The following is a 17,538-nucleotide window of genomic DNA, read 5'->3' as shown; positions in this document are numbered from 1 at the left end:
ATGGCTGGTGGCATTGTCATGCTGGAGGGTCATGTCAGGATGAGCCTGCAGGAAGGGTACCACATGAGGGAGGAGGATATCTTCCCTGTAGAGCACAGCGTTGAGATTGCCTGCAATAAGCTCAGACCGATGATGCTGTGACACCATGACGGACCCTCCAAATCAATCCCACTCCAGAGTACAGGCCTCGGTGTAATGCTCATTCCTTCGACGATAAATGCAAATCCGAACATCACCCCTGGTGAGACAAAATTGTGACTTGTCAGTGAAGAGCACTTGTTGTCAGTCCTGTCTGGTCCAGCGACGGTGGGTTTCTGCCCACAGGCAATGTGTTCACCGGTGAGGACCTGCCTTACAACAGGCCTACAAGCCCTCAGTTCAGCCTATTGCGGACAGTCTGAGCACTGATGGAGGGATTGTGTGTTCCTGATGTAACTCGGGCAGTTGCTGTTGCCATCCTGTACCTGTCCCTCAGGTGTCGTGTTCGGATGTACCGATCCTGTGCAAGTGTTGTTACATGTGGTCTGCCACTGTGAGGACGATCAGCTGTCCGTCCTGTCTCCCTGTAGCTTGGTCTTAGGCGTCTCACAGTACGGACATTGCAATTTATTGACTTGGCCACATCTGCAGTCCTCATGCTGTAAGGAGGCATAAGGCACATTCACGCAGGGACCCTGGGTATCTTTCTTTTGTTTTTCAGAGTCAGTAGAAAAGCCTCTAGTGTCCTAAGTTTTCATAACTGTGACCTTAGTTGCCTACCGTCTGTAAGCTGTTTGTGTCTTAACGACCGTTCCAAATGTGCATGTTCATTAATTGTTTGATTGCATGGGAAACGGTGTTTAAACCCTTTACAGTTGAGTTATTTGGATTTTTACAAATTATCTTTGAAAGACTGGGTCCTGAACAGATGTTTCTTTTTTTGCTGAGTTAATGTTCATATGAATCTCTTTGAAGTGAAGCGTCTCACCTTGGGAAAAACTTCCATCTCTCTCCTTTGTGTAGAGTCATACAAGGGACACTTTTTGCTGCCAGGTGAGGCGTCAGACAATCTGACCCTGTGGTCCATTTCAATTGGATGTCATTCCAGAAATATGAAGTAGCTAGCATTTAAACTAAGTACATTTCTTTGTCGGTTCAGAGGAGCTGATCTCAGACAACTGATGTCTCCTACCCGGCTACACCTGAAATAAAGGCCTGAGGTCCAGGACCCAGCAAGTCTACGCACAACCTCTGGCAGGGTCCTTATCCACTATCCCTAAATTAGACTCATGTGGGGAAGAGACACTTGGGAGTCCTAACACACGCGCTAGGTCTGTCAGTGGTCATCCTATTGCAGATTTCTCTATTTTGATGTGACCATGAAGTGTTTGCCAAGCATCAGATGTTAGTTTTTATCAATATATAGGAGAGATGTTTACATCGTAGTACTTTGTCTCTGAATTTCTATTTTGCCATTGTTGCAGCTGTATTTCATTGTTAAATTAAATCATTTTAACATGCTGTCTCTATAGAACCATCCATGGTGCAAACTGAACAGTCACCTTGAAACTGGAATGAATTACATTAACATAATTGTACACATCTACTATTTATATTCCTCTTCACAAAACAACAATAACAAAAGAAACAAATAACTGATGGGCAAACTTGGCAGCGCAAGCACACTTCAGAGGGAGCTTGGCACCACTTTGCTTACTATTAGAAATTGATGACCAATGTTATTTTCTTGCCTAGTCCAAAGACAGTATCATGATTGGTCAAAGGCATGCCCTCATTCTGTTTCAGTGTGCCAGTAAAAGCCAAAGATACTATCAACTTCAACCATACTATGCTGAAGAGATGTACACAAAACATTAAGAACATCCCTCCATGACAGACTGACCAAGTGAAAGCTGTGATTCCTTACTGATGTGACTTGTTAAATATTGCAACTCAATATTAGGAAGCTGTTCCTAACGTTTGGTATACTCTGTATTTAAGCAATGCATCTTCCTGTCCTTGTTGACCTCTCTTTATGCGAGGGGAGAGAACGGTTTCGAATTGGGCTAAAATTGTCCAGCACTGATAACCATGGTCACAGATGATTTATGTGACTGATAGCACACTTTGCATAGAACATACTGGGCAACCCTTTAACTACCAGTAAGGCACTGAGGAGTAAATTCATTCCAAAGATGGAAGGGGGTTAAACCAGGACACAAAAAAAAGTCATTGTCCCACAGAGACCCAATGCGTTGTGGAATACATTCTGTCTGAGTTGAAGGGACAACTGTTTCTAGGGGTGATGAGGTGGTAAGTCCAAGTCAACCTCTCAGTAATTGGCTCGGAGTCGTTTGTTCTCCTCCCTCAGCTTCTCGATCTCCTCCACCAGCGTGTCGTTGACCGAGTACTTCTCGATCAGACCATGGATCTCGTTCTGAAACGCAGCAAGGAACCAAGAGGTAGGTTAGGGAAATGGAGCCACAATGTAGACTGGTTTAGCTAATGCTTTGTCAAGGGACTCTAAATAGTGTGTAGTGGCACGTGTGTCAGTGGAGTAGGACCAGAGGGACATGTCACTTACCAGCTGAATGTAGAACTGTTTGACCATCTCCACCTGGAGGTTCACTATGTCTCGGTGGCAGGCGTCCCTGTTGAAGAAATGGAGTTAGCCAAAAATCTACAGAACTATCGACCAGAGATGCGTAAGACGGTTCAACAACTGAGGGTGATCTGCTGTGAGAAAGTGCAACCACCTGAAGTCTTCCAGGGTCTCGTGGATCATGTTGCGGATGAACTGAATCTGCAGTGATGTGAGGGGAGCGCCTCCACCCTCTGCTCCAACAGCCTCCACTATTCTCTCTGATACAGAGGATGCTACCACTGAAGAAACTGCAGGGCCTGCTGACAAAGGGTATTTTTCATTGATTTCATCAATGTACTACCACACACTTAATGTACTGTTGTGCTTAGAGAATCTCTCATATGCTCTCTAGCATACAAATACACAGTAGCCATACACAATTTAAACAGTCATGCTATTATACATCATGTCATCAATTAATATTTGTATCTGCAGCTGTTACCCACACAGAAAAAACAACCACCAACTCACCTGGTGCAGTAGTGGGCGGACCACCATTGAGGGGTTTGTTGTAGCACAGTTGGGCCTGCATGTCATTGGCCCTCAGGCTGGGTTCAGGGGTGAAGAACAGCTGTGCTGGTCGGCTGTGTGGGGTGGGGCCTTCACCCTCCAGACTGGAACCACCACCCTTCTCATACTGTCAATCGAACAGACAACAGCTGAAGAGCAGCTTGAACATTTAGACAGGAAAAACAGACAGACTAAATAAGGGGTCTAATTTCTGGTTCTGGGGCCTCCCTACCCAACTTTGATCCAGCCCAACACTATCACACTTGATTCAAGTAATGAAAGTCCTTGAATATTTTTTATCAGGTCTGACTGTTTAGGTGTGGGAAGACCCCAGGAACCGAATGGAACACTCTTGGTTAAAATGGTCTGTCAGCATTCCAAATTGTACAACAGCTGATTGAATAAAGTAAACTGACCCTTTTCAAGTCCCGTGTGTCTGTCTGCGCTGGAGGCTCGGCTTCCTCCTCTTTGATTGGTTGAGGGGTCTGGAAGACAGACAGGGGGCTGTAACAGCGCCCTCCTCCAGGTGTGCCCAGTGGAGTCTTACGGTGTGGGGGTCCACCAGAGTAGGAAGGGAGGAAGTCCAGATTGTTTCCTTTCTTCCCACCTGTTACATCTGCAGTCATTCCATGGGATTTGTAATCTGGAAATAATGAGTGAATCAATGGTCAGCTTGTACATTACAGTTAATGAGTTTGAAAAAGTTTGCAGGTTTGTGAAGCTGTGCAGACCAATGTCAACATTGAATGTCATGGGACACAAATGGAATCTCACCCTCTCTGACTGGAGAGAAAATGTCCAGACTGTTGCGTCCCACTTTGCTGAACTTCTCCGTGCTGTTTTGCCCTTCTCCTTCTCTGGAGAACATATCCAAACTGGTCCCTATGGTACATACAACAAGCCACAAATGTGGTCTCAATCATGTACACCAGTATAGATGATCTCCAGGGGACAGTGAACGTTATCAAATGTTTACAGCAGTGTTTCTCAATCCATTCCTGGGTGAACCCATGGTGCACATTTTTGTTCTATCCCAGCATTAACACACCATCTTTAACTACTCACTAAGGCCTTGATTAGTTGCATTAGGTATATAACAGAGGGTTAATTAAAAAAGAAGCACATATTTTACTCATGGTTAGCTGTGCAGGGTCCTCATGAACTTTCAATGAGAACTTGAACTGTAAAAGAGGACATGCATGGCACTTTCCACATACCATTCCCTTTGATTCCACCAGGAGCATCATCACCCATACCATGGGCTTTGTAATCTAAAGACAAAATAACAACAAGCTGTCAGTTTGAAAATAAAATAAATGAGAGGGTGTTGACCAAATCCAAACTTAATACCAGTGAGTTGAAACTAAGTCAAAGACAAGTGGGGAGCTCACCGTCTCTTACGGGGGAGAAGATGTCCAGGCTGTTTCTACCCACGCTACTGAACTTGTCCATACTGGGCAGGCGGTCAGCACCCGGCTGGCCCTCAGCCTCTCTGGAGACCACTTCCACACTGGAGCCTACACACACACACAATGACAACCAGCTCTCTGGACCTCCAGGCTCAGGGTACCCCTGGTCTAGACAATTAATTGGAAATAGGGTGATGTTTCAGGTCAGGATGTTGGCCAGAAGTATATTTGAGGTACTAGAGCAAGTCTGACCTGTGCCCTGTGCCTGTCCATCCCCTCCATCTACCGTGTGGGGTGCAAGCAGGCTAGAGGGGGGTGTAGAGGTGGAGCTGTGGGTGGCTGCTGGTAAGTAGGTATTACCCAGCCTGGCTGAGATCCTCTTGCTTGTGTGAGCGCTGGAAGACTTGCTGGATGCCATTTTACTGGACTAATGGGGGAAAAATGGGAGATGGTTAGCTTGAAAAGGATAGGTTTAATTGATCTCAGGTTACACATTCCAGGTAAATACCTACGAGCTTCAATACGGTCCCTATTGAGCACATGATTTAAGGTTTTAGATGCATCTTTATTAGTCAGGAGCCCAGCCCATAGCCACACAATACAGAGCTTACAGCACATGCTGTCAAGATATACACACTGAACTGGCAAAGTGCATCACTCTGGGAAAATTATTACTGTAATGACGAAAGGTGACAACATTTCCTATCAAGTGAAGTAGAACACTGTCAACTCATTTACATGAATTAAGGTAAAAATAGTTGATTCCGTACAATATGCACAACAGACCAAAGAAAACCCACATGGTCTTGGCGCGCCTCCTTGTGCAGACAATTAGCATCCCAAAATCATTGTCTCTGTCACAGTACACCAGTGGTCCTGAACTAAAATTCTCTCTGAACTCAGCCCAAGAAAATTCAATTTGCGGGATTGAAAAGTTACATTTAAAAATGTTCAAATCTTGAATAGAACTTTTAATTCCCTGACTGGATTGAAAAGGCGCTGTGTGGGGAGCCTACCTTGAGGTGTCTGCTCTGGGAGCTCTGGAAGCGCAGGCTGGTGATGGAGGTCTTGTGTGCAGTGGCAGTCTTGGTGGGAGCGCTGAGGTTGCGCAGGTCGTACAGGTACAGTCTGCCCTGGGTGGAGCCCACCACCAGGCCTGCCCCGTCTGGAGTGAAGTCAATGGCGGTCAATGGGGACTCCACACGCATGCTGCGGAGAACACTGCGAGAGAGCACACAAAATTTCAAGACTACATTAAAGCAAAAGACCCAGCTCTGAAGTCCCTTTGCGCTGTTGAATAACTAATTACTAGTAAAGGACCGCATCATTGAAAAAAAAATACAAGGCCATTTCAAATGTGAATGTGTTTGACCCCCAAAACATTGCAACAAAAGCAGCTTGCACAAAAACACCACGGTAACAGGCTTTCTCTCAGTCATACAGCATGTCTCTATACTTGTGAGGTCAATACTAAATCCCATTTTCTTACATCTTGCTGGAGGTGTCGTAGCAGATGATCTTCTTGTCCAGGCCCACGGTGACAAAGAGCAGGTCATTGGCTGGGGAGAAGGCCAGGCCCGAGGCGGGGGCCTTGTGGGCTCCATCAAATACGTGCAGCTCTTTCTGAGTGTTGGCGTCCCACAGGACTACAGAGCCACTATCTGACACACTGCCCAGCAGGGAGCGCTTCACCACAGAGTACTTCAGGTCGTGGATGGGCTGAGGTGGGAGGAACAGTGTTATTTTAGACCTATGAGTTGGGCTCTAAAGTGTGACCATTTCAGTCATATATGCTCTTAAATATTTTGCTGTGTGACCTGACATTTTACCTTGGGAGCACCATGAGCTTAAAAAAATAAATCACACAGATAATTGTTGTAATGATTAGGCTTCACTTTAGCACTTTAAGTGCCCTAGAGTTAAAAGATATGACCCACATTACAGGCACAAAGTTTTTTTTTCTATTGTGAATTGGCTATACATTCATTTACCATTTCGGAGGCTTTTCCAAAACCACTCGTGGGCATTTGTTTACACCTTATTCAGTCATCTAACCTCATTAGCTAGTTAACGACCTGGGTCCGACTTACCAATAGAACTTAGGCTTGCAAGTGTTTTAACAATACATCTTTCCTACAACGGCCAAAGATGTAACATGTTTCCCAAAACACCACGCAGTTCGCTCAGTTGACTGGGTCAGCTCTAGCAGGGCAGACATTTGACAAACTGACTTGTTGGAAAGGTGGCATCCTATGACAGTATCACTTCTGAGCTCTTCAGTAAGGCCATTCTACTGCCAATGTTTGTCTATGGAGATTGCATGGCTGTGTTCAATTGTCAGCAACAGGTGTGGCTGAAATAGCCGAATCCACTAATTTCAAGGGGTGTCCACATACTGTAATTACAAAAGTGAAAATGGCATGTTAATGTTTTGTAGTAAAAAAGATGAAGATAAGTGTTTGCAATGACAACCAATTAGTAGGCTAAATCAGAATGTACACCAATGATATCATTGGAAACTTCTTACTATAAAACATAGAAATGCACAATATTCACATATGTTGATGTTGGGGTGGTGCTGATGAACATAATTATTCCACAATACTGATGATGGATCGGCTCCTATTGAGATCTCGCCCATGGCTGCAAATAAGAGGCGGCTTATTCTTAAAATGTTTTCTCTATCAAAAAATAAATAAATACAACACATACATGTTCTAACCCCTTTTCTCCAGTGCCTGCACTATTCTTCGTACTCAAATTGCACCATTTTGTTCTTCTCCCACACCCACTCTCTTTAAATTTTTAGATAATGAAGCATATGGTTTTTCCATTGTCTTAACGATTGAGGATTGGTTGATTTCCAGTATATACCCCATCGGAAATCTCACTGCACTCTCATATGACATGTCTTGACATATGCAGACAGACAGATTAAAAGTATACTCAATACAGTAGTTTATATTGGATTAAGCATACATTGTTGTTCCAACATCCCCTCCATAGAAAATCAGTTATTTTTAAGTCTTGTACCAATAGCTAATATTTTTTGCTAAGTGGGTGTCAGTTAGGCTCTCTGCAAGGTTTTGTATATCTTACCCATCATATGAATATCCTTTTCTGACTCACATAGGATTCTCCCAAGATTTGATATTGAAACTTGTTTATAAGTTTCATGTATTTGAAAATATCTACATTGGTCAGTGCAAAATTTATTTTTAATCCTATCAAGGAAATGTATTTATTTCCTATTACCAAGTCATTCACGGTTTCTATGCCTTTGGTTTCCCATGTGGGCAAGTGTATTGGTGCATTCTGAAAAAGGTATCCAAGGATTGTTCAATAGGGTTTTTTGGAAGCAATATTGGTTCATATAGAATCAGTTTAAATTCCTCCCATATTTTTTAAATGTATATCTTCAAGATGTACCCATTGTTCCTCTTTAGTGCATTTAACAGTAGGTCTCAAGTAAAAGCCTTGGGTGGCAAGTTGATACAATTCCAAGTCTGGAAGGTTAAAACCACCCTTATGGAGATGTCCCTGTTCATTCTATGAGTTGTGTTTACCCATAAAGTCTTATGGATGAGTATACCTTTTTAAAGGCCTGTCTTCGGTTGGGTAGTTGGTATTACCGAGAATCAATTTTAAACTTTGGGAGCCTGCCATTCTGAAGAGGTTTATTCTACCTGTAAGATTTATGGAAAGATTCATGACAAATGGAACACTCCTGTGAGGACCCGAAGGATCAGGTTAGTGGGTCAGCTCTACAGCACCCTCTCTCTACCGCAGAGGGGGAGAAGGATGAAGTTGGCCTGGTTTTATGATTTAACAACCAGATTGAAAAAATACCTTTCAAACTCTGCCTTTGGGCTCTGCAGTATTGAACATTTAATTTGAGTGTTACAGAGAGACACTTGGCCAAAACCATAACATCAAAAGGTTGGACATTGAAACAATATTTCTAACGTAAATAATGTGGCAAATGGTTAGTGGGGCTCTAAACAATAATCATGTCAAATTATGTGTTGTTTTGTGATATTAAGGACTGTATAACTAAATAACAATAACTCTACAAATGTATATGTCCCAGTTATCAGATTTAGATCTAAATGTTGTGAAACTTATGATTAAATTATTATTTGTGAGAAGATGAAATGTTATTTCAGCCTTCAACATGAGAATTATCTTTCATGTAAAGTTTTACCCAGTCAGTAACCACACCCACGTGAGCACAGACATTATGCCAAAAGGATGTAAAGCCCCTTTTGCCAGAGTGCTTATAAAAGGACTCCTAAAAATTGTACATACAGTGAGGGGAAAAAGTATTTGATAGCTGATTTTGTACGTTTGGCCACTGACAAAGAAATGATTAGTCTATCATTTTAAATGGTAGGTTTATTTGAACAGTGAGACAGAATAAACAGCAAAATCCAGAAAAAAGAATGTCAAAAATGTTATAAATTGATTTGCATTTTAAATGGAGGGAAATAAGTATTTGACCCCTCTCAATCAGAAAGATTTCCGGCTCCCAGGTGTCTTTTATACAGGTAACGAGCTGAGATTAGGAGCACTCTTAACTTCTTTGGGATAAGGGGCAGCATTTTCACTTTTGGATGAATAGCATGCCCAGTGTGAACTGCCTCCTACTCTGTCCCAGATGCTAATACAGTGGGGCAAAAAAGTATTTAGTCAGCCACCAATTGTGCAAGTTCTCCCACTTAAAAAGATGAGGCCTGTAATTTTCATCATTAGGTACACTTCAACTATGACAGACAAAATGAGGGGGAAAAAAAATCCAGAAAATCACATTGTAGGATTTTTAATTTATTTATTTGCAAATTATGGTGGAAAATAAGTACTGCAGCGCCAGCTGTGCCACCAGAGACTCTGGGTTCGCGTCCAGGCGTCGTCCGGGTTAGGGAGAGCTTGGCCGGTAGGGATATCCTTGTCTCATCGTGGACCAGCGACTCCTGTGGCGGGCTGGGCACAGTGCACGCTAACCAAGGTTGCCAGGTACATGGTGTTTCCTACGTCACATTGGTGCGGCTGGCTTCCGGGTTGGATGCGCGCTGTGTTAAGAAGCAGTGTGGCTTGGTTGGGTTGTGTATCAGAGGACGCATGACTTTCAACCTTCGTCTCTCCCGAGCCCGTATGGGAGTTGAAGCGATGAGACAAGATAGTAGCTACTAACAATTGGATACCACGGGAAAAAAGAAAAGAGATCCTGATACGAGTTAACTCCTTGTTATGATTAATTTAATTGCGTAATAATTGAATGTGGTATGTAATTATTAGATGAATAGCCATCGTCACATTAATGGTAGTCACAACACTTGGATCGGCTTTCATATTGTTGCGTAATGGGATAAAGTTCAGTATACAAAATATTAAGAACACCGTCATAATATTGAGTTGCATCCCCCCCTTTGCCCTCAGAAAAGCCTCAATTCGTTGGGGCATTGACTCAACAAGGTGTCGAAAGCGTTCCATAGGGACGCTGGCTCATGTTGACTCCAATGCTTGTCAAGACGTCCTTTGGGTGATGGATCATTCTTGATACACACGGGAAACTGTTGAGAGTGAAAAACCCAGCAGCGTTGCAGTTCTTGACACAAACCGGTGCGACTAGCACCTACCATACCCAGTTGAAAAGGCACTTAAATCTTCATTAACCCTCAATGGCACAAATACACAATCCCATGTCTCAAGACTTAAAAATCTCCCCACCTTCATTTTCACTGATTGAAGTGGATTTAACAAGTGACTGACCTGGATTCACCTGGTCAGTCAAAGTCATGGATAGAGCACGTGTCCTTAATGTTTTGTACGTTTGCCGTTTGTTGCCACTTATTAAGCATCCTAACTCTTTGATATTGTTGTGGTCTACTTAAACAATTGCTGTAGATAAAATTATAATTCTTCCTATTGCCATTATTTATCCCCCCCCCCACATTCATTCTACATCCTTAGATACGAGTATTCTTAAATATTTTTTGTTTAGATGGCCAATGAGCTGAGCTTTACGGGAGTATCCGGAAACAATGTATATGTCATAGAATGTAGCATCAAATGTTAAACTTACAATATGGCTATTAATACTTGGAAAGCTAAATCAAAGTCCAAGTATACAGATTTGACAATATTCTTGCAGAAAAATGGAATATGAACACGAATGTCTCCTTCACGATTTGCCCAAATGTACCTGCTTTTGACTGCGTTTGAGCCTGTGGATTACTGAAGAAAACACGAACAAAAACAAAAACAGAGGTTTTTGGCTATAAAAAGACTTTATCGAACAAAAGGAACATTTGAGTAAATTAATGTTTTCTGAGTGCAACCATATGAAGATCATCAAAGGTAAGGGATTCATTTTATCTCTATTTCTGACTTGTGTAACTCTTCTGCTTGGCTGGTTACCTTTTGTAATGATTTGTCTGCTGGGCTATGTTCTCAAATAATCGTACGGTATGCTTTCGCCGTAAAGCATTTTTAAAATCTGACACAGTGGTTGGATTCACAAGAAGTTAATCTTTAAACCTATGTAAAATAGGTTTTGTTTTCTGAATTTTTATAATGAGTATTTCTGTATTTGAATTTAGAGCTCTACAATCTCACTGGATGTTGGCCAGGTGGGACGCGTCCCACATACCCTAGAGGTTAATGCGTACATACATTTTTTAACATAGTTATTACACATTGATTACACTATCCCTCGTATTTCATGTCACAACAATTCATCGATATGTATGCTACGATGCTGGTAAAGTTGTCTCGCGCACCTACAGTGCTAGTCATTACAAAAAAAAGCTAGCTAGCTCATGGATGCAAACAATGTTCTTCCCCAAAAACATGGAAAAACAACATCTGTTTCAGTAGCTATAGTTAGCTAGGTGTCATCTAAAATAACTCTAATTTATAAGACAATTCTTATTTGATTAATGGTGTTCGGACCCATCTATGTGAAGCTAGCCACAATAAGGATTAACCACAATAGTGGACTTTGTGGTTAACCTTCAATATAATAGTATGGCATATTTCTATTCATTTGCATCACTGTCAATGACACTTATTTAAAAGGAAAACCGCAAATTCCACTACTGTGCCTAATCCTTGAGACATCTGTAGCATTGTGTTGTGACAAAACGGTACATTTTAGAATCGCCTTTTGTCCCCGGCACAAGGTACACCTGTGTAATGATCATGCTGTTTAATCAGCTTCTTGATATGCCACACACGTCAGGTCAATGGATTAGCTTGGCAAAGGACAAATGCTCACTAACAGGGATGTAAACAAATTTCTACACAACATTTGAGAGGAAAACGCATTGTGTGTGTATAGCCAATTTATGGGATCTTCAATTTCAGCTCATGAAATATGGGACCAACACTTTACATGTCATTTATATTTTTGTTCAGTGTACATTGAGACCTGCCTATAATGCATCTTAATTGTCACCCAAAATTGTTTGTCTTTAATCCTTCAGCCACATATTTCATGACCAGTAACAAACCCTGGTCCCTACCACCTTGAGATTGTGTGAGAATTGAATAAGTATAGGGTAAATCCATTTGAATTCATTCACTTTGACAACACAGATTCTGATGATTTTAAATGAAACCTTCCATTCATATTTGCCCCTTGTAGAAGCACTCAGAAAGTGACTTTTTGGAGCTGAATGCCAAAACATTCAAGAGACAAAAGGTGCTCAACGTTAAACCATTTTGCATACCCCACCATACCATGAGACCCGGTCTTCAAGAACATGTCTCAACCGATGGCGGGCACAACACAAAAAACTGAGATGTGTAATAGGGCTTAAGCTACAACATATGCAAATTAATACATTTCAAAAAAGTATGTTAAAAACAAAAATGTTTCATTTCAAAAAGGTTTTTTTTCAAGAAATAAAATAGTTTGACAACACTAAGCTTTTAAAAGATAAATGGTTAAGTTGATCTTTTCCAGCGATGAAGACATGGACGTCTCATGGTATGCAAAATAGGTCAACTTTTGAGCATGTTTATCTTCTGAATGTTTAGGCAAAAGGTTACTTACCCTCTTGAAGCTAGGGGGCACTATTTTTATGTTTGGAAAAATAACGTTCCCAAAGTAAACGGCCTATTTCTCATGACCAGATGCTAGAATATGCATATAATTGACAGATTAGGATAGAAAACACTCTAAAGTTTCCAAAACTGTAAAAATATTGTCTGTGGGTTTAACAGAACTGATATTGCAGGCGAAAGCCTGAGGATAATCCAACCAGGAAGAGCCTCTTATTTTGAAACGTCTGCGTTCCTATGCGTGCCTGTCCTCCATTTAAAGGGATATCAACCAGATTCCTTTTTTCTGTGGCTTCCCTAAGGTGTCAGTCTTTAGACATAGTTTCAGGCTTTTATTTGAAAAAATGAGCGTGAAGGATCACATTGCGTAAGTGGAGAGGTGGGGGCTCTCAGAGTGAGTTGGTGCCCAATTGAGTAAACCGGCCATGGTTCCTCCCGCTGTTTGGGAAAAAGCTAAACACTCGGTTGATATATTATCGAATATATATTTAAAAAACTACCTGAGGAATGATTATAAAAAAGTTTGACATGTTTCTGTGGACATTATGAAGACTATTTGGAATTTCCGTCTGCGTTGTCGTGACCAAGCTTCCTGATGCTAAGTGTACATAATGCTATGCTAGGCTATCGATAAACTTACAAACACTTGGATTGCTTTCGCTGTAAAGCATAATTTCCAAATCGGAGACGACAGGGTGATTAACAAAAGGCTAAACTGTGTTTCAAAATATTGCACTTGTGATTTCATGAATATTTTCTAGTAATATTATTTGACTGTTGCGCTATGCTATTCAGCGGTTGCAGACGGAAATTATCCCGCTACAGGGATTGGTAGCGTCAAAAAGTTAATGACAATTTTTTTCCATGGGCAAATCATTTATGGAAAGTTATTTTTAAAAATGTAACTAGGCAAGTCTGTTAAGAACAAATTCTTATTTACAATGACGGCCTACCCCAGCCAAACCCTAACCCGAGCGATACTGGGCCAATTGTGCGCCACCCTATGGGACTCCCAATCACAGCCAGTTGTGATACAGCCTGGAATCGAACCAGGGTCTGTAGTGACTCCTCTAGCCTCAGACCACTGCATCACTCTGGAGCCAAAGGGATGCTGTCAAAGAGTGATTGAATTCAAATGGACTTAACTTATAAGCAAAAGGGCCATGGTTAGTGTTAACTGTGTCCGGGGCGAACAGAACACTCACCTGGTTGGTGCCGTGTCCAAAGGCCTTACTAGACAGGTTGGTGGTGATGCTGTGCAGGATGATGTCACCACTGGTGGAGCCTGATGCGATGTAGCTGTCACTGCCATTAAAGGACACACACGTCACCTCTTCATTGTGGTCCTGGTGAGAGAGCAGAGAGACAAGTGAGGAGGTAGTAAAGGTAACTCCAAAATGTCTTGATATCTTCACTGAAAGCTTTGCCCAAGATCAAGTGCAATGTCACATAGCACTAGGTTTTCAGGTGAGATTCGTTCAAAAGATAAGTGCTAGGACATACAGCTGAAGTCGGAAGTTTACATACACCTTAGCCAAATACATTTAAACTCAGTTTCACAATTCCATACATTTAATCCTAGTAAAAATTCCCTGTCTTAGGTCAGTTAGGATCAACACTTAATTTAAGAATGTGAAATGTCAGAATAATAGTAGAGTGATTTATTTCAGCTTTCATTTCTTTCATCACATTCCCAGTGGGTCAGAAGTTCACATACACTCAATGAGTATTCGGTAGCATTGCCTTTAAATTGTTTAATTTGGGTCAAACGTTTAGGGTAGCCTTCCACAAGCTTCCCACAATAAGTTGGGTGAATTTTGGCCCATTCCTCCTGACAGCTGGTGTAACTGAGACAGGTTTGTAGGCCTCCTTGCTCGCACATGCTTTTTCAGTTCTGCCCACAAATTTTCTATAGGATTGAGGTCAGGGCTTTGTGAAGGCCACTTCAATACCTTGACTTTGTTGTCCTTAAGCCATTTGGTCACAACTTTGGAAGTATGCTTGGGGTCATTGTCCATTTGGAAGACCCATTTGCGACCAAGCTTTAACTTGCTGACTGATGTCTTGAGATGTTGCTGCACTTCACAAAATAGATGGCATCATGAGGGACAATTGTGTGGATATATTGAAGCAATCCCTCCTGCAGAAAAGCACCCCCAAAACATTATGCTGCCACCCCGTGCTTCACGGTTGGGATGGTGTTCTTCGGCTTGCAAGCCTCCCCCTTTTTCCTCCAAACATAACGATGGTCATTATGGCCAAACAGTTCTATTTTTGTTTCCTCAGACCAGAGGACATTTCTCTAAAAAGTATGATCTTTGTCCCCATGTGCAGTTGCAAACCGTAGTCAGGCTTTTTTAATGGCGGTTTTGGAGCAGTGGCTTCTTCCTTGCTGAGCGGCCTTTCAGGTTGTCGATATAGGACTCGTTTTACTGTGGATATAGATACTTTTGTACCTGTTTCCTCCAGCCTCTTCACAAGGTCCTTTGCTGTTGTTCTGGGATTGACTGCACTTTTCACACCAAAGTACGTTAATCTCTAGGAGACAGAACGCATCTCCTTCCTGAGCGGTATGACGGCTGCGTGGTCCTATGGTGTTTATATTCGCATACTATTGTTTGTACACGTGAACGTGGTACCTTCAGGCATTTGGAAATTTCTCCCAAGGATGAACCAGACTTGTGGAGGTCTACAATCTTTTTCTGAGGTCTTGGTTGATTTATTTTGATTTTCCCATGATGTCAAGCAAAGAGCCACTGAGTTTGAAGGTAGGCCTTGAAATACATCCACAGGTACACCTCCTATTGACTAAAATGATGTCAATTGGCCTATCAGAAGCTTCTAAAGCCATGACATAATTTTCTGGAATATTCCAGGCTGTTTAAAGGCACAGTCAACTTAGTGTATGTAAACTTCTGACCCACTGGAATTGTGGTACAATGAAATGATCTGTCTGTAAACAATTGTTGGAAAATTACTTGTGTCATGCACAAAGTAGATGTCTTAACAAACTATAGTTTTGGCAAGTCGGTTAACAAGAAATTTGTGGAGTGAAAGAATAACAAGTTTTAATGACTCCAACTGTAATTATTATGGGTAGGGTCACAGGTGCTGATAAGACTTAGGGTACCTTGAGGGTACGATGAAGCCTCTTGGCCTTCAGATCCCAGATGTTGACGGAGTTATCAAGGCCCCCGCTCACTAAGTACTGGGACGTCGAGTTCAGACTCACGCGGGTCTGCATTTTCTGTGGACAAACATTATAGTAACGTGACACACGTTCACAACATGTGAGGGTAATGAATTAGCACGGAACTGAAATGGTGTCTTTATTACTGGCAATGGCTGTCAGGCCTTGTACACTCACCCCCTCTGCAAGTTCCACCACTGGGATAGGAGAGGACTTGAGACTGGATACCACCAGCTTGTCTCCTATACTGCTGGCGCTTACAAGATACTGATCTGAGGAATCAACTCAAGGTAACCAACTACATATAGTAATTTATGGCACAGAACAACCATAATTATTTAATCAATAAGTAGTTTACATGAAGGTGTGGAAGACTGCTCACCACTCCGGTTCAACTAGAATATGACCAAGAGCAAAAGGAAAACAAAAAGTTTGCCATTATACGTACAGGGACATGCCCAGAGGGTTAGTAAGAAGGATACTGTTGCTGCTCCAGCACACTTGGGCCACAGGGTGTGTAGCACTGTGTGGGTTGAACTGTTCCAACACTGTCATGGAGGCTGAGTCCCAGATCTTCACACAGTCACCTGAGGATACCAGGCGCGTCACCTCCTCCATGGTAACGGCTGCAGAGACAAGGACAGCGGTCAGTGCTGGCACTCAACACACACACACACACACACACACAAACCACACGCCAAAGAAGTCGAGGTTGCAGTGGGTGTCTTTTCTCTGATATGACAAAGAACCCGAGTGTTCTCAACGAGAGAGAACAGCCTCCATCTAGAGAAAGGCCATGTTAAGTAAAGATAATTATTTCAAACTGCTACCCCCAGAAACTATAACGACCTAGCTAACTAACGTTATAGCAGTCGATAAAATAATGTTCAAATAACGTTTCAGTAGTTAGGTAATATACTGTAGCTGGCTGGCTATTTAGGTTATTGACCAACATTAAACTAGACCAAATGGCCATACGCTGAGAAAGTACTAGCTAAGCATTTATCAGCTAGTTACAGTACTATGTAACGTTGCTCTTTTTGACTAACATAAAGTTTATTAGAAAAATAGTAGCTAAATAGCCAACAAAGCTATAAGGTAACTAACGTTAAACAGCTAACGTTAGTTTGCCTGAGTTAGCAAGCGAGTTGGTGGTTGACTATTCAAAAGTATCAAAATGTGCAACAAAGTTGCTACAAATAACTAGTTACATACCAGGTAACAGCTAGCTAGTTGAGACGACTTTTGTGAGGAAAGAGTAGCATGCAAAACTAACGTTAGCTAGCGGCCAAGTTTGGTCAAGTAACGTTAACTAGCTAGCTAAATACTGTTTAAAGGCTTTGGTTATACTATCAAGCTAACGTCATTAGTCGATGCAAGCTAGCCAATTCATGACAATCATGCCAGGATGATATGTTTACTTACTTGTAACTGATGTCCTTGTGAAATTGTCCTAAAATTTTCAACAACAAAAAAAACTTCCACAAGAGTTTGAGCGCCCTTAACTACGGCATACCATAAGGTACAAAAAGGAATAGGCAAATGAGTCGGCGATCTGACGTTGGACTAATGATACTTGTTTGTAAAACCATGAATATGTACATTTGTATGAAATCAATCAAGCAAAATCGCATATCCAGACCAGTGCGCAAGGCACTTATCCATAGCCCATGAACTGCTCCTGGAGCGCCACATGATCATCTTCTTCCGTGGAGTTTGACAGCGGTTGGCATCCAATTTGT

The 17,538-nt window shown here is 41.9% G+C and overlaps 1 protein-coding gene across 5 annotated transcripts; it reads right to left on the bottom strand.

Moving 5' to 3' along the window:
* Positions 1-1,377: 1,377 nt before the first annotated feature.
* On the bottom strand, positions 1,378-17,502 carry LOC109867162 (protein NEDD1-like). 5 transcript variants are annotated; one of them, XM_020456146.2, is made up of 16 exons: positions 17,222-17,502; positions 16,279-16,422; positions 15,974-16,068; positions 15,737-15,853; positions 13,812-13,952; positions 6,032-6,261; positions 5,559-5,763; positions 4,795-4,969; positions 4,525-4,710; positions 4,351-4,404; positions 3,908-4,015; positions 3,550-3,776; positions 3,095-3,260; positions 2,736-2,883; positions 2,564-2,630; positions 1,378-2,416 (listed from the first exon to the last, which is right to left on the bottom strand). In XM_020456146.2, the coding sequence occupies exons 2-16, from the start codon at positions 16,412-16,414 to the stop codon at positions 2,312-2,314; spliced, it is 2,160 nt and encodes a 719-aa protein (XP_020311735.1). In that variant the 5' UTR covers positions 16,415-16,422; positions 17,222-17,502; the 3' UTR covers positions 1,378-2,311. The 5 variants fall into 5 exon arrangements, with proteins under 5 accessions (XP_020311735.1, XP_020311736.1, XP_020311737.1 ...); XM_020456147.2 differs by having other exon boundaries at positions 2,736-2,880; XM_020456148.2 differs by having other exon boundaries at positions 4,525-4,650.
* Positions 17,503-17,538: the final 36 nt, after the last annotated feature.

The sequence above is a fragment of the Oncorhynchus kisutch genome, linkage group LG22 (genome assembly GCF_002021735.2).
Source record: "Oncorhynchus kisutch isolate 150728-3 linkage group LG22, Okis_V2, whole genome shotgun sequence".
Classification (NCBI taxonomy): Eukaryota; Metazoa; Chordata; class Actinopteri; order Salmoniformes; family Salmonidae; genus Oncorhynchus; species Oncorhynchus kisutch.
This window is presented reverse-complemented; position numbering and strand designations above follow the sequence as displayed.